The 27503-nt window shown below is 38.7% G+C and overlaps 1 protein-coding gene across 19 annotated transcripts in view; it reads left to right on the top strand.

Annotated features, from left to right (window-relative positions):
• Positions 1-27503, top strand: part of Anks1b (ankyrin repeat and sterile alpha motif domain containing 1B) — a 1133346-nt gene that overhangs the window by 1043678 nt on the left and 62165 nt on the right. For 13 of the 19 annotated variants that reach the window (XM_074084193.1, XM_074084191.1, XM_074084192.1 and 10 more), the window contains 2 exons: positions 14383-14490; positions 16771-16950. In XM_074084193.1, the coding sequence (XP_073940294.1) occupies positions 14383-14490; positions 16771-16950 (288 nt within the window). The remainder of the gene's footprint in view (positions 1-14382; positions 14491-16770; positions 16951-27503) is intronic. The other 6 variants (XM_074084185.1, XM_074084184.1, XM_074084183.1 and 3 more) reach the window with 2 other exon arrangements.

The raw sequence follows: 27503 nt of genomic DNA, 5'->3' as shown, positions 1-27503 counted from the left end.
TTTGATAGTTCAGCACCTACTTCTTAGAAGTGGTTGCTTTTCTATATGATCCAGTAATCCTGCTTATGAGTATTTATCCAAAAGAATTTAAATCAGAATCCCCAAGAGACACCTGAACTCCCATGATCACTGCAGCGTTATTCACAACAGCTGTGATGTGTGGAGACAACCTGTATGTCCATCTGTGGTTGGGTAGATAAAAAGAAAATGTGACATATACATACAATGGAATATTACTAAGCCTGAAAATAGAAGGGAATCCTGACATTTATAACAATAGGATGGACTTAGGGGGACATCATACTTAATAAAATAAGCCAGGCACAGACAGCGATTACTGTATGATTTTGCTTTACATGTGGAATCTAAAGTAGTCAAACTCATGGAAGCAGAGAGTCAAATGATGTTTGGCAGGTGCCAGTAGAGAGGGAGAAATGGGAATGTGAGGGACAAAGCGTACACAGTTTCAGTGGTGCAAGATAAATTCTGGAGATCTGCTGTAAAGCATAGTGCCAAGAGCTAACAATACAGTGTTGTACACCTCAGACTTCCTCGGGGTAGACCTTATGTTAGGTATTTGTACCATAAAGGAAAAAGGGTAAGAATAAGACAGACAGAAGGAAACATTAGGATGATTAGGATGGTGATGATCTCACAGGTGTACACAACTCATCAAGCTGTACATATTAAATATGTGCGGCTTTTTACATGTCAATCATATCACAATAAAATAGTTAATATATACACTTCACTTTTTCATACGATGTCTTAAGTAGATATTTTTTCAGGGACTAGTTTGATAGTCATTCAGAAGTTCTACTGCTGTTATTTGTTTTGAGATTTCTTTGTTTTGGTCTAGTGTGCTTTGGTTTTGAGCCACCGTCTACCATGCTACATATAAGGAATACAGGAGAATAAGGCTTATTTCTGCCTTCAAAAAGATTTGGGCTTAAAGAAGGAAGCATGTAAACACCTAGCAGTAGCATCTGTGATAGGTGGCAGGAGTGAATGGTATTGGTAGAAGATTCACTTTTCACAAAAGTAGTATTTGAACTTGGTCTTGAAATATTGGATGATGAGTAGGAGTTCATCAAATGAAGAAGAGATGAAGGACATTCCAGAAAGATGTCGAAGCTCATGGAAAAGTCCATTGGGGTGTACACATAGAGACTTAAGAACATGAAGGGAGCGATCTCTCTACCTCCCCCACCTCCATTCTGAATCATTTTCCATATTGTATAAGACAGTTGACAGCAGAGGGTCTCAGCTCATCTGCTGCACAGGTCCACCTGATCACTCACCACAGTGCCCCTGTCTTCACTAGAATTGGACAAACAGCACCATCAGCAAATGACTCCCCATCTGTTTAAAGGCTCTCCATTCTCCAGCTTTGGGAATCATGGCTAGCCTAGGCCAAAAGAAAAAGGAAGAATAAAGTAAGAAGCACCCTACTCGCACCCACGAAGGATTGTTTGTTACAACCAAACCTTCATGAACTGGAACTCTTAGATAACTAATGTTAGCCCTTGTTTTTAGACAATGACAACCAGGTACTCCCAAGAATTTATTAAAATGAGCACAGTCTTCCTAGATACTACTGGAGACTGTGTGCCTTCCTTAGCCACCTCCTGTAAGTAGCCCTGTGGCCCAGGGACAAATGGTCTTCCCAGTGCATGACTCATGTAGTGCAGAACTCCACATAACATAGCCAGGACAGGAGTAAAGACCATCAACACACTGCACCTAGGCAGGAGAAGAAAAAACACACACATATTTTCACGAAGGATTCCAAGAAGTGCTCCAACAACAAGTATCATTTTAACCATAAGATAAGCTAATTAAATCAATGAATTAAGTAAAAACTTCATGCATTTCATATGCACATCATTATACTCAGGTTACTTAACACACTACCTCATTATCTAAAGGTAATTGAGGTTTTTATCATGTAAATGTGCAACACTGAACCACTAACGCAGCCTTGAAAATTACCTTAATTTTAAAAAGTTTTAATTATCTGGGTCTCATTACTGACTGACAGAGATTTCCTCAAATCTCTTCTGCATTTTCCCAGTCCTAACTCCTGGAGTCTGGCAATAAGGATTTTGGAAAGTGGTAAGGAGGAGAAGAAAATTCAACAGACTTTTTCTTCTGTTTTGTGAGTAAATTTGAAAAGACTCAGAATAGACTAGAGACCATACTACAATACATAAAATTTAGGTAAGCACCCAGTTTACATGTAAATGAGTCTCTAAGGGGAAAGCAGCAACTTTTGAGCCAAGCACTGTGCTAGTTACATCCATTAAAACGTCTCCCTTGAGCCTCATGGCAACACTGGAGACACTGCCAGCATGATGTGATGAGTGAAAAGAGCATTATAAAGTCAGATTTGTACACTGATTTTATCATCACTCTGGCAAGTTCCTTAAATTCCTGAACATCAATTTATTCATTTCTGGTCAGGTTGAAATGGTAAGGGAAACAAGATGGTATTTTATAAAATCATCTTGTATGTGTGTATTCCCTTCCTATGTGAGCCTTTGTGTCGTACTTTTTCCACGGAACCTCTTCCTGTGTTCAGCTGAAGTCCCAGATACTTCTTTAAGCCTATCTTCCCCCATATCCAACTTGCACAATTGATTTCTTTTGGACCCTTAATATAAGAAGTTACATTTAGGGGGATAAAGGAGAATGATGGAGGGGTTGAATTGAACTATGATATATTGTAAGAACTTTTGTAAATGTCACAGTATACCCCCAGTACAACAATAATTTAAAAGAAAAAAGGGGGAAAAAGGATGTTATATTTATCCCTCTTCAATTGGATCTTCCTGGTACTAGCTTTGCCTCTCAGCCTGTTGAGGAAATTTTGAATTTCACATTGGCCTCTTAATGTATTAGATATCCTTCACAGTTTTATGTCATTGAAAAATCTGACAAGTGTCTACTTTGGTATCATTAATAAAAATATTGAATAGAGTAGAATAAAGGGGCAGAACCCTGTGGCATTCAATCAGTGGTTCCCTACAGGTTGTGACAGAGCCATCCACCAAGCTTCTTAGGGGGATATACAACCAGCTGTGAACCCACTTAATTTTTCACTCATAGAGCCCACCATGTTATAGGTAATGGAAGACTTCATCAAGTACTTTATTGGAATCAAAGACACTGTATCTATGGAATTCTTTCCTGGTCTGTGAACCTCATATTAATAACCCTGTCAAAAAAGAAAATATATTTTGGCAAAAACTTATTTTGAATGCAACTACTGAAGTTTGAAAAGAAGAGTGACTGGTGGCATAGGGTTGTTGCTGGGAAAAGGCTCCTGGCTGGCAGCTGAGCTGCATTTGGCTGGTTGTAGTGTTACACTGATGAGCCAGCTGAGTTCCAGGAGTGGGTTCAGCTCTTCCGGTTCAGCAACTGGGCTTAAAACACTGAGACTCGTCATATTCTAGGCACTGTGCTAAGTGCTTTGCAAAGGTCTCATTTAATCCTGATGATAGCACCACCATTCTTGTGGATGAGTTTGGGTGATGAGTGGCAGAGCCAGGACACCACCAAGTTCATTCTGACCTCAAGCCTTGCTCTTAATCGCTGTGCCCTCCTGAGCAAAGTCTGTGCCTTGGGTGTGTGAATTTCATTTAATTTTGGCATATCAAGATTTCCAGTCTATTAATGTGTGGGAGAAAGGATTCACTAGCAAATGGTCCACCACCACTCCATCCTTTCCTAGTGCCTGGGTACCCAAAAATTTGATTTGGTGATGGCTGCTTCCTGACACAGTAGGAAAAGGAATTTTAAGGGCTGTTTTGTTTGGATCAACATAAGCCCTGATGAAATAGCCCCTGCCTTATGACACAGAGGACCTCTCAAGTAAAGCTCATTTACTTCAGCCCCATTCTATATGAAGACTAGATGTTCTCATTCTCTTTTATCCATTATTTAATCACTTGAATCTGTCCTCTGCCCTTGCCTCTAACCCCCAACCACCTTGACACATACCTTCCTTGTTTAGCTGGGTTTCAGTATCACTGATTAAATTGTAGTCAGATTTCCATTCTATTCCACTGACTCTTCCTGGGCCAGGAAGTCATTATGACTTCATTCGCTCTGATGTGCTTAATTTAGTGCTTAGAAGGAAACCTTATTCTAGTTCTCAAGGGTCATCTCTTTATTGTCACTTGTTACCCCCACAGAAAGAACCCATGTTGGTTCATAGTGAACACTACATTCTTTTCAAGCATTCACAAAGTAATTGTTGTAATTACTTAGAAAGCTTTTTTTTTTTTTTTACCAAAGTGTCATGGCTAGAATTGTGACACTCAAAAATGTACCCACGTGTGGGAAATCAGTACTAATTTATTGTACACACCTAACAAAGAATATACTACTCATCCATTAACCTTTAGCTACATAGCACGAGGCTCCTAGAATAAAACTACCCTTATGGGTTATAGTTTCTTTGAGGTATATTGGATATCCTGTAGTTTCTATGTTGTCCTGCTAACATATGACATACTCCAGAGTTACAGAGTTCTTTCTCTAGAACAACCTGAATTGTAGCTTTCAGGAATGGCCTTATGGATACTTCTGAATCCCAAATGGATTCTCCCAACATTCCTCTTTTAATTTGAACAGCTTTATTGCAGCTTAGTTACAGATCATAAAAATCATCCATTTTAAGTATATAGTTCGATAAGTTTTAGTAAACTTGCACAGCTGTCTAATCATCAATACGATCAGTTTTAGAACACCTTTGTTAACCCCCAAAAATTCCTTATGCCCATTGCAGTCAATCCCTGCTCCCATTACCACCCCAGGCAACTACTGATCTGACTTTGTCTATATATGGTGTTATATTTTTTTAGAAACATCATACAAATGGGATTTATACAATGTGAAGTCATATGTGTCTCTCTTTCACTTAGCTGAATATTTTTTGAGATCCATCCATGCTGTAGATTGTACCTGTAAGCCCATTCCTTTTTTATTACTGAAAACATTCCATTGCATAAATTTACCATGTTTTACTTATCCATTCACCAATTGATGGGACATTTGGATTGTTTCCAGTTTTCAGCTGTTATGAATAACATTGTTTAGATATTCATGTACAAATCTTTGTGTGAACATATGTTTTCATTTCTCCTGGGTGACTAGTAGGAGTGGACTTGTTGAGTTGTATTTTAAGAAACTGAGTCATATTTTCAAGAGACTGGCAGTTCTCCAAAAGCAGCTGTACCATTTTATATTTCTACTAGCAGTACAAGGGTTTCAGTTTCTCCACCTCTTTACCTCCACTTGGTATTGTCCAACTTTTTTATTTTAGTCATCCCTAGGGCTCTATGGTGATTCCCAGCTTTATTCTGCTATGTGACTCTCCAGGAGACAGCGATGAGATGGAGGTGGGGATGATGCAAGAAAAGGGATTATAAGAAATCTGTCTTTTACCATCATCACCCTATCCTTTCTCATTGTGAACCTATCCTTCAGACTAACATCTACCTTAGAAGTACATTTTTTCATCCTTTTCCCCAACAAACACAGGCTAAAATATGGTGAACACCCAATTCTAAAGCATGGTAGTATAGCTAGGCTAAGTAAAATGCATGGATGCATTTTTTAAAAGCTTAATTTTAGCTAGTTTTAGATAGATTTTTATCTTCTCCCACATGAAATTCTTTTATCTGAGCTGCTGACAAGAAACAGAATTGACTGTATTGAATTCATTGCTCTTCACTATTCTGTCCTCTGAAGGAGGCGTTAGATACCATTAAAGTATCTAAACAGCACGAAGAGAAGCAGAGCAGCAACAGAACAGAAAAGACCATTTCTAATCCAAAATTTGAATAACCAGCCCCTCGCCTGCCTAGCACTGTTTCTTGAGATTCAGTTTGTCTTAAAGCTTCTCTTTACAGATTTGAGCATCCTCACATAGTTTGCATATTTTGGTTTATTTTATACTTATGAATATAAGCTAATAATGAATTTCGATAACCATAACTTTATTTACAATGCTGATATTTATAATCAGTCATGGCAATATAATTGATCATAAATTTTATGATCTGTAAAGTTGAAAGAAAGAAAGTTAAAAAAATACCTTCACCAGCTGTAAAAATCCTATGTTGTCAGCAAACTGTAAGTCCAACAGTCGTCTCTGTTCTTAAGATGCAGAGCATTTTTATGTATTAGTAAAACTGAAGAGAGGTTTGCAGTTTTCAAATGCTGTTAGCACATCATCACATCTCTACAAATAACTTCAAATGTGAGACATTGCACATATTTCTCAGTTTCAACAAAATTCAAATTATTCCTTCAATAATTCCAACAGTTGGATTATTGATTGAAACAAACCAAATTTCTTCCATGAAAACCTAACTTGTAGCAAGCTGTATTTAAAAGTAACTTACCGAGAAATTAGTTGAGAACTGATTGTTGGTTTGTTGCTTTTTTTTTTTTTAATCTTCTGAAGCAATGTTTATGTGAAAATATAATCAGAAAATTAGTACCTTCATCAAGAGGTAATTCAGAAAGCTTTACAAATAAACCTAAGATTCTTATTGATTACAAAGAAGGCTTTGTACCTCCAGAACCCTTAAATCTCAGAGGCAATTATACCATTAAGATCTCTCTTTCCATGCAAACATTATCTCATTTCCTCATAATTACTATTTCCTGTTTATTGAGACAAACTGTATTCAGAAAAACACATTCCCCCCTCCTCACTCTTTCTCACTATCCTTTGCTCTCTCCGGATCTGTGTAATTTGGAACCTCTTTTCCTTCCCATAGGTTAATATAGTTGCATTTTTTGGCATCTATCAAATACACTGTTCTTTGCTGGTTATTTAGTGACAGTTACTTTGACAGGCGATAACAAAAGGAGGAGAGAATTTGGGAAGTTAATAGGGATTTTTTTAGAGGAAGCTATGGAAGTGAAGAGGAGTTAAAAATGATGAGAGGTCAGCAAATCTGTGTCACCTGTGGTAAGACTGAGCATAGAAATTAAAGTGTCAAAGCTCAGAAGTAGAAGATTCTTGAGAGTAACATTGCCTATTGGAAACATCTCCCTGCTCCACTTGCCTGCCTTGAACAGGATCAGAGTTGAGACCTTACAGCTGCACCTTTGAAGTTCACTTGCATGCTAGATGCTGTGAGGGAGCCTAGGATGTAAGGATGCTGTACCTGACTTCCAAAGCTCACGGTCTAGGTGCTCAGGGAAGGCGCATACAGGGTGTATCAAGTATCAACAGCAGCCCACAAGCACTGGAAAAATTCAGAGGAAGAGGTGCTTCCCTCTTTCACCGTTAATCCAAGGTGAGTGAGGAAGGCTTTGTGTGGATCTTGATTTCATCCTTGCAAGATTCTGAAGGGGGGCATGCACATTCTAGAATTGTAGAGGGGTGTATATGGGGTGTAAGGAGATAACAAAGAGACCTGGAGAAGTGAAAGTCATAGTTCTTGATCTAAAATCTATGTAGAGGCATCCAGAATAGCACATTTAAGTTGCACAGATAATATCCAAAATAGTGTTATATTAGGGTTCTTCAAGGACAGGTTAAGAAAGTTTTAACTTTCTGCTGTACTTAAAGGGAAATAATATCAATGCAGTGCTTCATAATTTCTAGGCAGCTTCCTAGTCATTCCCATTCAATTTGCAGGAATCCTTTTTAGGCTGGGAAGGTGGTATATATAAACACATAGATGGATAGATAATGAGAAAGAGAAAGGGGCAATAGATAGAAATAGAGAGAGAGAGACCCATGTAAACTTTCTGTATTTTTTCCACTTCATATATTGAGAGTCCTAGAAGACTGAATTTTTTTTGCTTTGTGGTTTACAAATTACAAATGTAAAAGACATCCAGTAAGCATTTTTTGAATAGGATTCTTATTGTCCCCTTTATTTCACAATCCCAAGGTGTGAAAGCTCACATATTAGAGTCAGGGAAAGAACAAACTTGTCATGGCTTTCTGCTTCTGAGGTCCTTCTGTCCCCTATACCATTTCACTCATGGTTACTGCGGTCCAGCAGATGAGAGGGGAAAAGTCAGAGTTGACAATTGGGTGGGAGCACAAATGAGAACCTCTGAGATTGTGGAAGTTGAGGTTGGATGATCCACATTTGCCTTGAGGCTGTCAAGTGGAAAGTGTTTAGAAGTTCTTACCAGGCTTGGGGGGGCAAGGGCACGTTCACTTTTTTTTTTTTTTTTTTTTTTTTTTTTGCAGTACTGGCGCTTGAACTCAGGGCCTTCACCTTAAGCCACTCCATCAGTTCTATTTTTGTAAAAGGTTTTTTGAGATAGGATCTCTTGAACTATTTGCCCAGGCTGGCTTCAAACCACAATCCTCCTGATCTCTGCCTCCTGAGTAGCTAGGATTACAGGCATGAGGCACTGGTACCTGACTCACTTTCACGTTTAATTACAATTTTAGTGCTGTATATGGGAATGGCAGATAAACTTCCACCTGGACTTCCATTCTCAGCACTTAAGAACACCAGAACTTCTTGGCATACTTGTGGCTTGGGTAGAAAATGCTGCTCTGAAGCCTGTGAGCTCTACAGACTTGCATGGCAGCTGCTCCCGTTTGTTGGCAACTATCTAGAAAAGAAGGATAAATTATCCCCCCAAAATGGCGAGAGGTTCCCATTGTAGGATGAAGCTCGCTCTTCCCCTCCCTAAATACAAATTCAGAATTAAAAAGAGTACAGTCCCATGACAGTGATGAGTAGAACTGCTTGTATGCTCAGCATTGCTGCATGTGTAATCTCTGGAGAATTCAAGCTACGTGTGCTATTTCATGTCTGCCAGCTAAATCCAAATTCCAAAATATAATAAATGCAGAATGTGACGCTGAGGGACATTATATGGATTTGTGATTTTCCCCAGAGGACTTGGTCCAGCTGGCAATAAATGGATTGAGATTTCATGCAGAACATGGAGACAGACTGTTGCTACATGACTTTTTTTGTGACTCATGTGCATTCTTGCAGTTTTATTTAGGCATTTTCACATTGCATCTACTCAAAATGACAATGAAATGGGAATTGTAGGATAACAGGCTTTTTAAAGCAGTAGAATATTTGTTACCCAGAAAAGAAGCACAAACTGTATTTCCAAAAATAAGGGAAGTGGTTAATGAGTTATGAAATACTCTGAAGTAATATTATACTGAGTTACTTTAAAATATCTACTCAACTGGGCATAATGGTACATACCTGTAATCTCAGCTACTGTGTAGGTGGAGGTAGGAAGATCAGGTGTTTCAGACTAGCCCCAGCAAAGTTAGCAATACTCTGTCTCAAAGACAAAATGAGAACAAAGAGGGCAGGGGACATACCTCAAGTGGTAGAAGGTTCAATCCCCAGTACCACAAAAAGAAAGTCTGCTCAGAGTTGTATGTGTAGGAAAAATTTTTTAACTTTAATATTAAGTGAAAAAATCAAGGTGAATGGTACATTTACAACATGGCCACCACAAAACATAATCATGAGGGAAAATACACCTAAATGTTAATAGCTTATGGATAACTATTCTCTTGCTTTTGTATAATTTATAAAGTATCTACAGTGGAAAAGCAATATTTTTATAATCAAAACATTAATTTTTTAAAATGAAAAAGAAAAAAAGATGTTCAATTTACATCACATTAAGTTTAACATGTTTAATTAATATCACATGACATTTAAAAAGTGAAAAGTCTAACTACCCTGACTTTCAGCTTTGCTGTGACATATATTCTGATGTGAGCTATTCAGTGCAAGGGTAATGTCTGGAAGAACCCTCATAACTAAACCTAGACACATAAATGACAGTGACATAATATTATACTATTGTCACTCAGCGCCAGTATTCTCCTATTGCCCTAATTTGCAGTGGGGTTTCTGAGGATGTCCTGTTTAGTTGATACTGAAGGAAATTCATGGAGGCCCAATGTTGTTCAATAATATTCTTTGCTTTTTTGGCATCCATTTCTTCTAAGATAGTGGCAATGAAAATCATTTTAAAAGCATGTGATAACTTTTATTTATCCATTGGAACTTTACAATTAGAACTTTCTTATGCTTATGTGTAATTTTTTAAGTTAATAGTTGGACAGTACAGCTATTTGTGCCCAGTATTTCCAATACTATAAACTCTGTCAGTCAAGTTCCCCCTTTGAATTCTTTAAGTAATTTGTGGTAGAAACTCAGTATTGATTTCTGTTTTGAACTGATTTGTCTCAGTATCTTTAATATAACTAGATTAAAGTAACTAAATGTCATATTACCATTACTTTGTCTTTTGCTCCCATTAGATTCCAGTTAACTTTCACCCAAGCAGTAATGAAAACTCTACAGAATTCTTCTCTACCACAGTAACCATTGCTTTGGGGATTTTTTTATAACAAAAGGTTTGCAGGTCATTGATATTTGGATCCTGGGATTCCTCTACTTCAGGACTCTGACTACAAAGATGGTCAGAGATTGAATTATTCTCACTCAAAGCAAACTTAATTGTCTTTGGACTTAACTTTTCCATAATGACAATCTGTCTTTGGAATGTTCTGTCTGTTATAGTCTTGCCAATTGTATTTTCTCTTGTTGACTGGGGAGTCATGACGATGAATATTACCTACCTTCTCTACCACTCTGCTGTTAGCCAACTTGGATTCAGTCTTCACAGGGAGTTGTTAAATTCTTTCTCTTTTGGCCTGAAACTTTAACACTGCTATGAGCCTCATCCAAAAATTGGTTTATTTTAATGTTCTCCAATGATCAAGACCCAATATAAGTTTTTAAACAAAATAAGAAGCACCATAATGGCATAACCAGTAGTGTATCTAAAGCCAGAAGGTATGAAAGTTAATATCAGGAAGAGGAGCATGGTGAGTGATAAAGAGCAGATGAAGAAATCAGATGCAGATCCCAGCCATGACACCTGTTAGCAGTGTGACCTTAGACCGGTTATTCAGTATTCCTGAGTCTCAGGTTTTGCATCTCTAAAATGGGAATGAAAATGTTACGTTAAGGATTAGGTGAGGTATTTGTACATATATGTAATGCTCATGGCACAAGTTCTAGCACAGCTATAATATATGGAACTAGATCATAGGAGATATTCAAGAGATGGTCATTATTGTCAGAGTTGGGTGCAATATGGGCTCATTTCTAATAAATAAGGAGAGTTACCCATGTGTTCTTGTCATAAATCATCATTCTGTGTTGTTACCTACTAATCTACTGCCCCCCTACCATCTTTGTTGTTCTATGGAGGAGGCACCATTGGAGCTCAAACACAGAGGAGCTCCTTAGTTTATCTCCTTTTTTTGATGGTACTGGGGGTTGAACTCAAGGGCATCCCACTTGTTAGGCAGGCTCTCTACCACTTGGTCCACTCCACCAGCCCTTAGTTTACCTCCTGTTGGAGATTAAAAGTGTGGATGGGAGAAAAGCATACATTCTTTTAAAGCAGGTCTTGTATTAAACTAATAGGTAGAAATCAAATATTTTCCTACCAGGATAAGTTACTTCAATGAGAGCTTTTCCAAGGTAGGCCAAATCTCTCCATGCAAAGAACCAGCTTATGTGTTTGACCTGACTAGCTTTGGGAGAATGTCCATGTCTTCATTCTTCTGGGTCAAGATTTCTGTGCATCCCTGGGGGTCCATTTGCTAGAAGGAGCACACAGTGAAGGTCAAATATTCTGTGTACCATACACTGTACTAGCTATTCTCACAACTTTCCTCTTCCTCTTCTCAGTGGCACTGGAAATTTGCATTAACATTTCCTCATGTTGTAGATGAAACTAAGATCAGAGGAGTCAAGTGATCTCACTTGCCCAAAATTGAGTGTAGGAGGGGAAACCAAGAGCAAGAATGGAGCTCAATTTTACCACAGTTGTTTGTTCTTTAGTGTCAGTTTGCCAAAGTAATTTTGAGTGCATTTATTACTATAAAAACATTTCTTAGCAGGACTCAGGGAACAAGGTAGCCGCATTAGCATCAGGTCCAATTACCTAGTGGGAGAAAAGCAGTGGGATTTTATGGGAGGGATTTATATCCACTAGAAGCCTTTGGCAAAGTAATTGAGAATGAGAATAAAAGGGAATAAGAAACTGTAGTGTGTTTAGACTTGCAAAATACCTTTGAAAAGGTTAATGTTGTATTTTTCTAAGATGAGGGAATTCTTTGATCCTCACACTTGAAAAAAAGAAACAAGGCAAGAGTATAAGGGCATTTCTACACATGGTATAAATAAGGCTGCCTACAAGTAATCAGCACCGGGACCACACTTATTTAGCATATATATGAATCACCTGAAAGAAGGAATATGTAGTGAAATTTCCAGATTTGCAAAAAACTCCTAAGCTCTTCCAGGTAGTGAAATGTCAAGCTGGCTAATATAAATGCAGAAAGAAAATGAAGGGCTATGTGAGTGAGCAAAGGGTGGCACATGGGCCTCTGCATGGACAAGCCTAAGATAAGGAATGTAGGGAGAAATAATTCAAACAATTTTCGCAAGATTAAAGAGCTTTGAGCTATCCACTGTAGCAAAATTAAGAGATTTTACAGCCAGCATATGGCTCTGTCTCCAGTTGTTCCAACTGCAACTAAAAGAGCAGCCAGAAATCAGGTATGCTTACAAAGAACATTTTTAAAGGGCCATTAAAAGCAGAAAACAGTATCCTGCTCCAATTTAAAGCCATAGTTCTCTTATACCTGCAATATTGTGAGCTATTTTTTAAAAATGGAAAGTCAACTAAAATGACCTGTGGGAAAGAGGAAGTGCTTTAAGAAAACAAATTTGCAAAGATTAGGATTCATCAGCCTGAGAAGATGAGAGTTCATAAAATCACTGGAATTTTGTGCAGGCGGACATTCACCTTGGTTAATATTTGTTATTCCATCATCACCAACAGACATGGGGCAGAGGGTAGACATAAAAGGAATAGAGCATAGGGCTACTTAAAATCTAAATCAAGTTAGACTGAAAGGCCAGTGGACTGACGAACAAATAAAAATTCAAGGTAGCACAGTATATGCGCCAAAGTAATGCTGTAAAACTTTTAAAAAGAGGAATAAAATTTACACAACAGGTAACTACTTTAGAAACTCGTTTACCCATCAAGAGTTGTTGCATTCTAAAGCCATACATAGGTACAAAATGATGGATATGTTCTTTATGAGTGGATTCATATATTGTTCTTAAGAGTCAGCAATATTTGGAAATATGTTCACAGTTTTGCAGTGTATACCTTTAAGTAAAACAAACTAGAATCAGATCCAAGTTTCCACATGCTGGGCTTCTTGGGTGATGACTTAAGCAATCTTAACTTCATTTTCCTCGTCTATAAAATGAGAAGTTCCAGATAGGGGTGTTGGGAGGACCAAAAGGGGAAGCATTTGTACAGCACCAGGAACAGGAGTAAGGATTGATGCTTTCTACAGTTCTTAGTTCCGTTTGATCTCTCCTCAACAGGTGTGCTTTACAGCACTGTCACACCAAAAATACTATCAGGGTGACTCACTGTACCCCAAATAGGCAGCACTTGATTCTAATCCTAACTTTGCAGCCTTCATCCTTATCAACAGCCATACTTTTCATATTCTTGAGTGCCTATTGTTTCAAGCATTACCTTAGGCATTGGGGAAATAATAGTGACAAGCAAATCCCAGTGTCCTGCTCTCAAGGAATTCACATGGGGAAGAGTGGTGCACAAACACAAAGGCTGCCAATAAAGTTATTTCAGAGAATGATACAAAGAAAATCATGGGTAGAGTGTGACGAGGGCTGGGGTGCAGCATTTTAGTGGGAGCTGGAGAAAGGCCTTTCCAAGGAGACAGTTGAGCAATGGAGGGATGGGAAGTCTATAGTTACCTGAAATCTCTGGGGAAGCAATCTTGGCAGAGGGATGAGCAGGGGTAGAGGTTCCAAGGTGTGACTGACTGTGGAGTGCCCAAGGCACAGTCACTCAGGTCCATGTGGCTGATCATCCTGCATGAAGGGGACGGAGGCAGGGACACAGGTAGAGAGAGATGGAGACAACCAGGCCTGTTGGTGGTGAGGCCAGGTTGGGGCTCAGCTCTTACTCTAAGTGCAATAGAATGTCCTCAGAGAGTTTTCAACTGGTCAATGATAAGAGATGGTTTCTATTTTCGAAGGGTCTTGAGGTTGTGGACCCTGGGCAGCAGGAGTCCAGGAGAATCATGTCTGCTTTCTCTTTCTAACCCCAGACCTCCTGGCAGCTACTCCTTCCTGCCTTTCTAGACCTGAGTGTCCTCCTGATTTCATACCCCATCTCTCACAGGACAGGGCTAACTTTATACTCTTCACATTTTAGGACATATTTTTTATTTTTTTCAAATGAGATAGTTAACCCAAATACATGTTGTTTCAGGTTTTAAAAATCAATTTGATTGGCCACAGGAAACGTATTTTGGCATCTCTGGGAGACAGACTGCACGAAGATCCTCCACAGAAGCCCCCTCGGTCCATCACCCTCAGGGTAAGTGCCACCATGTTCATTTCACTCTCTGCCCTTAACCTCAACAAGTACTTTGTGCAATAAAATGACTAAAGCAATGGATCAGGAAATACAGGCTGTTTTCCACATAGCTTGTCTTAGTTCTATAAAAAACAATATGCCTTTTGATCATGTTTTTAGAAAACAAGATTTGGCTTTCTCAATTAGTTAAATATGTTTACATATATAGGAGATTCAGAAATGCATCTATAATGGAATTTACTCTGACAGATCACCATGTTTAAAGAACCACTCCCTCACCTCCATTCCCACACTACCATCTACACTGAGAGAGGAAATGAGTTTTCTGTCAGGCTTCTCAAACCCACCAAAAGGAAATCGATCAAGGACTACTGTTGAGTAAAGATCAATTTAAAATTAACCTCAGGGTCTTCTGGTTTTTTTCCAAGAAGTGAAAATTGACCATTTTTACCCAGTTCAAAAATTAAGAATAGAGAATCTAAAATCTTAATCTATATTTATTTCTTTCAGCTTAGTTTTAGAATTATAGGGACAGAAAAACTAGAGAGAAACTGCAGAAGGTAAAGCAGAAAGGGAAGGAAGGCAAGAAGGAAGGAGCAGAGAAAAAGAAGTCAAGGAGGAGTGATTTCCAGGCAGAATGGCAATGGCAGGGAATAGCTAAAAAATCCCTGGTTTTCGTGAACCCTGTAAGACCTTTTCTAAAGTGCATGAAAAAGCTGCGATCTCCCTGGCAAGGAGGAGAGATCCTGCTCTGCTCTCTGTTTAGTCCTGCACTTGCTTGCTTTGGATTCCCATCCTGCAAGCATAAGAAAAGGTAGCTATAGTAAATGATGAACAGAAGCACGGCCCCTAGAAACAACGGGGCCCGAGGGGAAACGCCTCTGATTCGTGAACTTCAGCAAAGGGCAAGCTGCTGTCAGGATGGCAGAGGGAGCAGCAGGACAGGAGCTGTTTTGATGTTGAGTCTGATTCAGCTTTGAAGGAGAAAATAAACAAGATTCCATGAAATACAAGAGAATTTGGCTCTAGGAGGGAGCTGGGGGGAAACTAATTGCTGGAATACTTGCAGGCTACTTGAGGATTTTGAGAGCAGTGAAGACAGAAATAGAAAAGAGAGGAACCTCCAATAAGTTGCAGGGGGTGGGGAGAGAGCCTGGAAAGGGCTTACTGTCTTGCCTTCCTCTTGCTATATGAAGGGGAGGAAGCTGTAGGCACCATTGGAATAATTGTGGTATAATTGTGCTGAAATGAAACTCCTCTTTGGAGGAGTGATTTCCAGCTACTTAACCTGCTCCCTGACGTTTCTCTTCTGAGCCTCTTGTTCTAGCTCCCCAGAAGAGACTCAGGGGAACAACAAACTGATCAAAGGTAGAGAATCCCTAGCAAAAGTGGGCCTAACTCTGCCAAGGGAGGTCTAGAAAATCTGGGGGAGAAACAGCCTAGAGAATTGGATGGTCCCAGTCCTCTTCTTAAAAACATCAGAGTTCAGCCAGTTGCTGGTGGCTCACGCCTGTAATCCTAGCTAATCAGGAGGCAGAGGTCAGGAGAATCATAGTTCAAAGCCAGCGTGGGCAAGTAGTTCGTGAGACTCTGTCTTAAAAATATCTAACATGAAAAGGGCTGGAGGGGTGGCTCAAGGTGTAAGCCCTGAGGTCAAGCCCTGGTACTGCAATAAATAAATAAACAAACAAACAAACCCCACCAGAGCTCAGCTGCTGTAGCCCCTTATCTTACTTCTGGCCAATTTCCAGCTGGAGTTGTCTTTGCCATTGAAAAGCATCCTCTGTCATTATATGCATTGCTCTGCAGTCTGTATGTCTTGTGACATGCTGTGTTACCATACTGTGTTCTCTTCCTGGCCCTATCATCAGACCACTTTTGGTGGAGGATCAAGACCCATCAGGTCCCATTTTAGTTTCTTGTCATGACGTCTGCCATGGTGAGGACATATCTCCTACAGATCCTTCCCTTGTAAACACACATGATAGTGTCTGGGGTATCCAAAAGAGGGATGCCTCCCTCCTAAGATCATTCACAGTGCTGGTTTAAGAAAACAGAGCTTGATTCTTTATACTTTAAACCTTTGACCTGAACTACTTGGTGGGAGGGATGTATTGACTTGACCAGGCCATTAATAGAATAAGTGTTAGAATGTCATTCGTTCCTTGGCAGTTGATTCAAAAACAACACTCCAGTTAATCTTGTTAGTATTTCACAATTTGAAAACCAAAGGTTAGCCATGAGAGCATGGTATTTATTTCATGATGTATTTCCATTCAGGAACCCAGTGGTAATCACACTCCTCCTCAGTTGTCTCCATCACTTAGCCAAAGCACTTACACCACTGGTGGCTCCCTAGACGTTCCTCACATTATCATGCAGGGCGATGCAAGGAGGAGAAGAAATGAAAACTACTTTGATGATATTCCCCGATCAAAACTGGAGAGGCAGATGGCCCAGGTAAGGTGTTCAAAGCCTCTGTGGTATGTTTGACTTTCACCCATATCAGGTAACACATTTAAATATTGGACCATAGCTCACAATAGATGCTTCTTGTCCATGCCTAACTGGAATTTTACCATTTTATAAAGTGCCTTTATTCTCTGCTCTCTTGAACAAACCTGGTACAGGTCTTTCTGGGAGATAAATGTATACCCATACTGTTATCAATTCCAGCTGAAGAAATTATGTCTGATTTTGTACCTACAAAGTGTTTGCTCCAAAGGGAATAAAACTATCTGAATCAAATCAAGAGAACTCTAGATTTTAAATATAAATTGGTTGGATAACAGGGCAGAAGTTGGGAGGGGAGAGATTAACTCCATGTAATAATGTTAATTTCCTCCCAAATTTATATGTTTGCAGAGGATTATACTCCTGGAGCTAGGCATATCATCATACATTGTCACCTTGAATAGTTGAAAATGATGCTGCTGCCTGACACAAATTATTGAAAAGAGCTCTCTGTCACAGTCAGACCTTTCCTGTTTGATATGGATGTCCATTCTAGCCTATCATTGGAGCTCTGCTCATAAACTTCAGTCAGTCATAGCCAAACAGTGGCACTGTTCTTTGGGTACATTCAGCCAGTTGCTAGCTCTACAGCTTTGCCCAGAGATTCAAAGATAAGGATGTATTGAAACCTATTGGCAGAATCAACTCCTTTCATCCCCATTCTGTGTTCAGACTGGTATCCTAAGGGTCTTCTCTTTCCCTCACACACCTAAGATGAGAATTTTGAGGTGAAAATTTGACTGTAACTGCTTTGCCTTGGTTGTTAAATTTTTTTCTCAACTGTTTGGTGAGATTGTTTTTAGAAGCCTTTGGTAAACATTCTATGCTGCAGCTGGATGAAGAAAAGTGTAAAGAGAATGTTCTGGAAACCATGGCTATCTGCCTGAAGATGCCTTAGAGAGAGAGGACCGAGGATCTGAGATACCGTGTCTCCTCTCCACTCTCTCAATCTGATTCGTTCTGAGGGAGTAGCAATGTTGGGATTATGGATAATCTTTTATTGAGGGGAGATGGAAAATGTAGGAGAGACAAAAATAATTATCCCATTCTCTGTTTTAGGTATTGTCTTTAAATCTGTTTTGCTGTTTTCACTGAAGTTTTTTTAGATAGAAAGTATGAAAACTTCTTCCCCCAAACTACTCATTCCTTTCCTGGTATTCATTAGTATCAGTGGATCACATATGTAGATCTGTTTACCTACTGGCAGCATTTCTGAGATGGCATTTGTTTTAACCTTGAACCAGGTGGACTTTTATGTATTAATGTGAACTTTTTTTTTTTCTGGCTAAGATGGGATGGTTCTTTAATGAGCAGTAGCTATTATTGACTGTCAACTTCAGTCATAGAATTACCTATCTTGGCTGCTCCTGTAATTTATGAAATTTCTCCACATAGGGCTATTTTTTCTCATATAGGAATTAATTACTCTTCTGCTTGTGTCTGAACACTCAGCAGTCATCTAACAAAATTGCTCCCTTACTTTCTTCTGGAAAATCCTAAGCAGGGGCAGGACTACTTTTTGAATAATCCAAATGTTTTTCCTGTCACTCTAGTCTGAACTGCATCCCTTTTAGGAATTGTCTTGCCTTGAGAAAATGGAGTGAACGTTTATCTGGCCAGGTAAAAAAGGACCAAAAGTTGAAAGCAGAATGAGATAACAGCTTGATGGGATAGGGTGAGTTCCACAGCAGCTGCATGAGTGTGCTTATTGAGCTCCTAGGGCTGACTAACAACGATCGAATGACTGATAGAGACATAGGCTCCATCAGCAACCGGGAGAGTATTAGAAGCTTTCTAACATCCTGCAGTTCAATACAGCACTTTGGCCGCAGAGAAAATAGGAGCTGGCACTGCAGGATTCTGATCAATAAAAAAAAAAAGATTCTGGGACTGCAATTCTGTATGTTGTGTTTTTAAATTTTGTTTTGCGAATATTCCCTAGGTTGGAAAGGCCAAAAATCACAGAGCAATGAATGTACACCTCTTAGAACGATAACCATTCTAAAGCTTTAACCTGTCAAAATATGAAATACTTGGTCATTTTGTGGTTGAACAGTTTGATTTAGGTGACTTTTCCATCACTCATACATTCAACTGATGCTTTTTTTTCTTTTGTTATTCCGCCTCAGTTTTGGTTTTGATCATTTGCTGTAATAGCTTTTGAAATCCATTTGCATTTTAGTGATCTAAATATTCTCTCTAGAACATGTTCTTCTCTGCCAATAAAGTTGGGTCTTCCTAAAGACTTAAATTAGCAATTAAACTTCCTATAAGGCAGCAGTTTGTTACACCTCTTTCCAACTGAGAGTGAAGTTCCTGTGGCTCTTTTCCAAAGGGTTTCTCCCAAAAGGCACACCGAAGGTGGGTTAATGCTTGCCTAACCTGTCTGTTTCCCACTAACACTCAGAGGCCCCACTTCAGGCTTTCTTTCTTACCTACTAAGAGAGGAGGATTCATTTTCTTACAAACCCCTTTACTTCTCACTGTGCTGCTAAGCCCCCACTAGAATGATTTGGAATTCTAGCCCTAGGCCAGAAATCTTAAGTTCTTGGAGACTGCAATAATTCATAGGGGTTTTGGCATCTTAAGGTCCACCCAACAGATGGCTGAGGGTGCTTTGCTTAAATGAGAGAACCAAGGTTGAAAGTTAAATTGAGATCAATTTGTTAACAAACCTTTAAAATATAGCACTAGAGTGATATTTAATTGCTTGTTTTAATTTGAACCAGTATTTAAAATACCTGTCTTGGAATACAGGAGATTTGTAAATATTGTGGCTATTTGCTTTTATTCTGATATGAGCAATATTCTGGCATCTAATTGTCCTTAATGAATATGTGAGAAACAAAATTGTGTTCAGCACTAATAGTGTTTTCTAAACCACTACATGTAATGATGTAAACACATCTAAACAATGGGTTTCCTACCATGCTAAAACGTAGCCTCTCTGGCCTATAATTCTAAATTAGATTCATTAGTCCAAAAGTTCTGAAATGCTTCCCCATTTCCCTACCCCAATAAATAAATGTCACACTCACACTTGCATAATTATACCTTAATGTGCATAGTGCTTTTAAATTTCAAAAGTATTTTGACATCTGTTTTATCTTCTTTCAGCACAAACAAGGTATCCTACACACTACTGATGTGCATATAACACATGGCAGATCAGCGTTTAATTCTGAGTTCTGCAGAGATAAGATAGTAAATGGAAATTTTGGGAAATACACCAGAAGGAGGAAAATATTTCCACTATTTAGGACCTAATTGCAATCCTTAGAAGTTTTCTTGGATGATACTTAGGAGAAGTAAAAGTACTCTTACAATGAATAAAGGAGAATGGTGGAATTAATGAGGTTTAGAAGCCACATTCTCCAGGCTTAGAAGAAAAGAAAGAAGAGTTTCCAAATGCTGAAACTTGCAGCCATTTTTTTTAATTTTATTATTCATATGTGCATACAAGGCTTGGGTCATTTCTCCCCCCTGCCCCCACCCCCTCCCTTACCACCCACTCCGCCCCCTCCCTCTTCCCCCTACCCCCTCAATACCCAGCAGAAACTATTTTGCCCTTATTTCTAATTTTGTTGTAGAGAGAGTATAAGCCATAATAGGAAGGAACAAAGGTTTTTGCTGGTTAAGATAATGATAGCTATACAGGGAGTTGACTCGCATTGATTTCCTGTGTGTGTGTGTTACCTTCTAGGTTAATTCTTTTTGATCTCACCTTTTCTCTAGTTCCTGGTCCCCTTTTCCTATTGGCCTCAGTTGCTTTTAAGGTATCTGCTTTAGTTTCTCTGCGTTAAGGGCAACAAATGCTAGCTAATTTTTTAGGTGTCTTACCTATCCTCACCTCTCCCTTGTGTGCTCTCGCTTTTATCATGACTTGCAACCATTTTATAGAAGGCTTCCATTTACCAAAATAAATATGGAAAAAAGAAATAATACATGTATTTTCAAAAAGAAAGACTCCTCAACAATGAGAAAAATGCCTATCTTTGCAAATACATATCTCCAGCTTAAATATTAGTGAAGAAAATCCGTAATGTAGAAATTTTTGTGTTTTGAATGCTGTCATTGAAATCAAAACAACACAAAAATCCCAACAATATTGCCTGAGGTAATATGTGAGATACTCTAATGGCTTTTTTCTATTGTTTCTAAATCGTTAAAGAGTTAAGTCAGTTGAAAGTCTAATATTTCTTGATCTAAACAGTATTTTTTAATAAGTATGACTAGATCAATTACTTTCTTATTTGAAAGCACTTTAGTTATTAGTTATTCTTTTGATATTACTAAAGGAAGGGAAATAGAAACAGCTACATGGAAGCCCTGCTATGGCCAGGTTCATCACTGGGAGTCAATCCTCCCAATGTCCCATTTACATGTGAGGAAGCTCAGGTAGGTGAGTACTTTGCCTCACAGCCAGTAAATGGCAACGCTCGGGCTCTATACCTTTATTTCTCTATAGCCCCTGATGCCCTGTGGGCTGCCTCTGCATTAAAATGATATAAAGCATTTTTAGAACAATTCAACAAATACTAATTTCCCACATGCTGCAATAGATACACTTACATAGGCACAGCGAGAGAGGAGAAAAATCACAAGTGGCTTAGTAGAAACTTAATGAATCAACTCATAGTTGTCACCATTTTGTTAAATACGAAACTACAGGAATTGTTTGTTGATCTTTCTAGTAGAGACCCTGTCCTCCTGTGTTTGCAAAAAGCATTGTGTGTCAGTGTGGGATTTACCCCATAAACAAAGAAATTCCTGCCTGGGTTGTTTTTCCAAATAGTGGAAGCTGTTTCTTCGATGGCTTCTTCAGTTGAAGTTTTGTGTTGCTTTCTTTCTGGCTGTGTGACCTTGACCAATCTGTAACATCTCTGAACTTCAATTTATTTAAAATGAATTTAAACTTCAAGTTATTTAAAATGTGGCTGATACGTGCTCCTCAGGTTTGTGTGTATCACATTAGTATGTCTAAACTGTAAAGTGCTGACTGGAGGGATCGATGGATGGATAGATGGGTGGATAGATGAATATGCACAGACACATAGGTGAGATGACCGTAAATTCAGATTTGTCTCCTGTCAGTTCCTAATTCAAAGGTCCTTGATTCATTGTAGGGCCAGCTAATGCCAAAAGCAAGTGTAGCATTCTATAAGGATCAGGCTTTTTTCTCCAGTGTTATCCATGCTTTGAGTGTATATTGAGAATGCAATTGCAAGATTTCTTGTTATTATTTTAGTTGCATAAATACAAAGTCTACAAAGGAGCACATGTCACGATTCAGGAAGATCTGTATAGAATGATCTCAAAGCCAGGCAAGCAGAATCCTTCTCTGTCAATTCATGTTATAAAAATATGTAGCCAAGGATCTTATGGTAGTAATATGTTACTGTTGTAACATAGTTACATAAAACATTAAGTGAGGAGAAGACTTTTAGATAAAATTTATAACTTTAGTGAAATACATGGTACTTGAAACTGTGAAATAGAGAAGCCATGAGACAAACTTTTAGCCCTCTCTGGCAAAGAAAGATTGTAATTTATCCTATTCTATTTCTGAGTGAAAAGGCTTGTTTTTCCTAGAAATTCTACCTATTTCTTCAGCATTATGTGAATTTACAGAATGAACCTTCAGAAAATAACAACTATGTAGGAAGAATAGTTTTTTATTTATTACTATGCTACATCAGATATTTTAAATGTCCTTAAGTTAGTGATTAGTTTTTTTTTCTTTTTTTCTAATTTTTATTTTATTCATATGTGCATACAATGTTTGGGTCATTTCTTCCCCCTTCCCCCACCTCCTCCCTTACCCCACCCCTACCCCCTCGCTACCCGGCAGAAACTATTTTGCCCTTATCTCTAATTTTGTTGAAGAGAGAGTATAAGCAATAATAGGAAGGAACAAGGGTTTTTGCTAGTTGAGATAAGGATAGCTATACAGGGAGTTGACTCTCATTGATTTCTTGTGCATGTGTGTTACCTTCTAAGTTAATTCTTCTTGAACTAACCTTTTCTCTAGTTCCTGGTCCCCTTCTCCTACTGGCAGTGATTAGTTTTTAATTTTGATTTTTTATCACATAGCCTCTACTTGGGAATGCTCAGTCTGTCCATAATTTCAAAAATCTTCTTCCATGCAGGTCTAAAGAGCAACTCCTAATACTTAAGCATAGACAGGTAATATATAACCAAGAAGGAAGGTTAAGAATAAACTCAGTAGGCTCTTCCATCAGGAGCTTCCAGCTTGACAGCTTGTCAAGTTGACAAGCAACACCCCAGCTTCAGAGATAATTGGAGATGTTGATAGTATCTATGCCCCATTTCAAGCCAAGAACTCTAGGCCAACAGCCACCTACTAACAGAAGCATCACACCAAGCAAAAGCTTTTACACTTGGAATTTGAACATGAAGTGTTGTGCACTTTATTTTTTGTTTAGTAATGTAGTCAATTAATTGCCTGTTCTCAAAATATACCTTCCTCTGCCTATGATGACTTTGAGGTTAGAAGTTCTAATATGAGTAATGTCTCATATATTCTATATGTCAGTCTGAAAATAATTAGAAGAAATGGGACAAGATGGCTTCCTTTTAGGTTTTGATACTCAACTTACAAGTCTGGATTCTTTCATTCTCTGTCAAGTCCATCAAGGAGGCAAATGAGATTGCCAGAGTTTGTCCTGACAGATGCTCCCCTCCCCCACCTTCAGACCCAAACACTTCCAGTCATTTTGCTAAAGAAGCTCTAAGGTCTCCACCTTCCTGCTGTGTGCTGGTGCTTAACCAAGGAGACTGGTTGCCAATTAAAAGCATACCATGGATAAAATAAAAAAATCAATAGAAAAGATTCTATTTTCAACTGAATAAATAAAAAATGTGACAATATATGAAAACTCTATTTCAGTAGAACTGACCTTGTGATCTTTTAGTAGTGCCTTAGGCTTGCTGACATTGAGCAGCTTGTTCTCAAAGAGGCAAACCAGGCTGTTTTTCCACTTGTTAAATTTTTGGAATGTTCCTCATTATATTCACTCTAGTTCTTGAGTCCACAGGTCAGAATTTTGGCTATTATAATCTGACCTTGCTAAATTTTAAAGGGTAGAATTATCTTATTCTCTTTCTCCCTCTTCCTTTTCTTTTTCCAGTGTTAAAAATAAAGAAAAGGGCTTTTAATGTCTAGAGGAAATGGGCTGATTGTGCAGTTCCTGTCTCAGTTCTGTTGGTATATAACTGAAGTAATATAACAGTAAAGATTCTTCTGGTTGTCTGTGAGCAACAATAATCCACCTCAAGATGGCTTAAGCAGAAAGGGCATGTATTTGAGTCACTTTACTACAAAGTCCATGTGGTCTTGGAACCAGGTGCTCCAATGCTGCCTTGCTCTCTGGCTTTCCATGTCTCTGCTCTGCCCTCCTCCTCTGTGTTGGCTATTTTCCCTAGCAGGCTTCCTCTACATGTCAGAAGTTTCAAGTCCAATTCCTCTTAAGCTGGAACCTACAAGAAAGAGAATTCCAAGAATACTCCTCCCCATCCCTCCCCCCCAAAAAAGTCCTGGAATTGAGTCCTATCTATTCTGGTCAGCCTGGTTTGAATCAATTGTCCATCTCTGAAGTAATCACAAAGGTGTGGTATGTGTGTGTGTGTGGTTTGTGTGTGTGTGTGTGTGTGTGTGTGTGTGAGAGAGAGAGAGAGAGAGAGAGAGAGAGAGAGAGAGATGGAGAGAGAGGTGGAGGGAGAGAGATGTGGTGGGGAGGGAGCTCTACCCATGGACAGTCAGGTTGCTGTTACCAGAAGTGGGACTGGTTTCTAAGCAAACAGAAATAGCAGTTGTGAGCAACTGAATAAAATCATTTTGACTTTCTAATTCTGACAATGTCTAATAGAAATTTTTTTCTGTCACATGGGTATTGATTTCATTTTTTCACATTTAATTTGATGGGCTTTTTAGAATGTCAGATTTGCTGGAATCAGATTTACTGGTTCAAGCAGTAGAGCTCCTGCCTAGCAAGCATGAAGCCCTGAATTCAAACCCTAGTACCACCCAAAAAAAAAAAAAATCCCATCTCTGGTGTCACAATAGCCCCCTTAGCTCCTTACCTCCTCCAACCCTGAGTTCTCTCTTCTTAAATGCCTAGCTCGTGTCATTGTTATGATATACAAATAAAGTGTATTTGTCAAGATATTTTACAAACTCTGAAGCTATACATTTGTATAGGTTGTTTTAGAAATTATTAATACCATTCTGAAATAATTTTTAGCTGCCTTCTATATTACGCTTTTTCAATTACAGCTATGTTTTATAAAACTGTTTCTATTTTCCAGCCTGTGAGCCCAAACTGTTCTCTCCAATGATGTGGAAACAACAGTTCTTACAAATGCCAATACTGTTTAAGAAGTTCCTATCCATATCATAAGCTAGATAGCATTGAAGCTCTTTAGAAAAGGATTTATGATTAATATCCATACTTTTACAATGTCAAGTATCTTTATGAAATAATAAATTTCAAAATGCATAATCATATTTTATTTTTTAAGTAAGTGGGCCTGGGGATATAGCTCAGTAGTAGAATGCTTGCCTAGCATGCATCAAGCCTCAGGTTTGGTCCCCAACACCACACACAGACACACACACATAAGCTACATTCTCATTTGGCATAGACTTATATTCACTGTGTAGAGGAAAAGCCTGACATTTCCTTATTCATTCTTTTATTTGCCAATAACAAGCACTTTGTGAATATTTCTTGACCAGATAGTTTTCATAAGGTTCCAGGCGTCATAAAGCTATAGGACTCTAGGACATAACAGATTGAACACAAACGAGGACGGTCTCAAGTCTTTCAGGGAAATAAACTGCCTGACACAGGAGCACATCACCTACCTAGCATAACTCTGGTGGTTCCTGGTCATCAGTGTCATACCCTGCACTGACTAATGTAACTTTATAATGAGGGAACTGAGGCATGGAGAGTTGATGTTGCTTGCCAGGCAAGGTCATCAGGGTTAGGGTCAAGAGTCAAACCCAGGCACTCTACATCCCAGCTTGCACTTGAGCCACTGTGTACCCTCTACAAACTAGTACCACCAGATGTGATACATTCTAGAAACTCTAAAACCCCCAAAAGACTCCAATATAATGTCTTGAGTCCCTTAAAATTTTTATATTAATAATATCCAAGACCTTATGTAAATGCAAGGTTAGTAGAAAATTGAACCTCTAAGGTAGCATGAATAAACACTATATTTAAAGAAGATTCTTTGCTCTTGACATCTAATGTTTCATTCTTTAAAAGTCAAAAATTACAAATCATTTCTTCATGTAAACCATTGTGAGGGCTAGGGAAGTGGTTCAAGTGATAGAGCACCTGCCTGGTAAGCATGAAGCCATGAGTTCAAACCCTAGTAGCTGCAAAAAAAAAAAAAATTGTGAAATTAAGTGACTTTCTTTCTGTATGGTTCTCTAATGCAAAATACAGACTCACAAAATTTATAGTAATTTGCATTTCTCTATATGCATTAATGGCTAGATGATTATGGACTTCTGTTAAAGGAAAGCAGAAAATTTGGGGATAGAAAAGGGTAAGAAAACACGTGAGTCCTGTCTCTTAGTTGATGCACACACCTTCTTTTTTTGTTTTGTTTTATTTTTTTGTTTTTTTCATTTTTCTTTTATTATTCATATGTGCATACAAGGCTTGGTTCATTTCTCCCCCCTGCCCCCACCCCCTCCCTTACCACCCACTCCGCCCCCTCCCTCTCCCCCCCTCAATACCCAGCAGAAACTATTTTGCCCTTATTTCTAATTTTGTTGTAGAGACAGTATAAGCAATAATAGGAAGGAACAAGGGTTTTTGCTGGTTGAGATAAGGATAGCTACACAGGGAGTTGACTCACATTGATTTCCTGTGTGTGGGTGTTACCTTCTAGGTTAATTCTTTTTGATCTCACCTTTTCTCTAGTTCCTGGTCCCCTTTTCCTATTGGCCTCAGTTGCTTTAAGGTATCTGCTTTAGTTTCTCTGCGTTAAGGGCAACAAATGCTAGCTAATTTTTTAGGTGTCTTACCTATCCTTACCCCTCCCTTGTGCACACACCTTCTTAATACATCCTCAACAGGCAGCTACAAGTTCCTGTTTCATGTTGTCACTGAAAGCTGACTCCGTCCTTGTGAGGCAATCCTGTCATCGCAAACATCCTACCTGATACAACTTATGCCTTCTCTTGAGTTGAAATAAGCTTCTCTAAACTCCTACATAGTTAATGCACCCTTCTGAAACAACAAGGAATAAACCTGCTTCCTTTTGCAGAGAATAGTTCTTTAAGACTAAAGACAATTTGATACCTTCTCCTCTCTGTATTAAATACATCCAGTTCTTTGCTGATCTCATTCTGATAAAGGGGATGTGAACTTCACAGCATCCTGGTTCCCCGCTCTGGGTACACCTGCTTTGGTGATGTTCATTTTGAACAACACTAACATATTATTAATTCTTAC

The sequence above is a fragment of the Castor canadensis genome, chromosome 8 (assembly GCF_047511655.1).
Source record: "Castor canadensis chromosome 8, mCasCan1.hap1v2, whole genome shotgun sequence".
NCBI classification, from domain to species: Eukaryota; Metazoa; Chordata; class Mammalia; order Rodentia; family Castoridae; genus Castor; species Castor canadensis.
The sequence above is the reverse complement of the archived record's forward strand: the minus strand, read 5'-3'. Positions and strand labels throughout refer to the sequence as shown.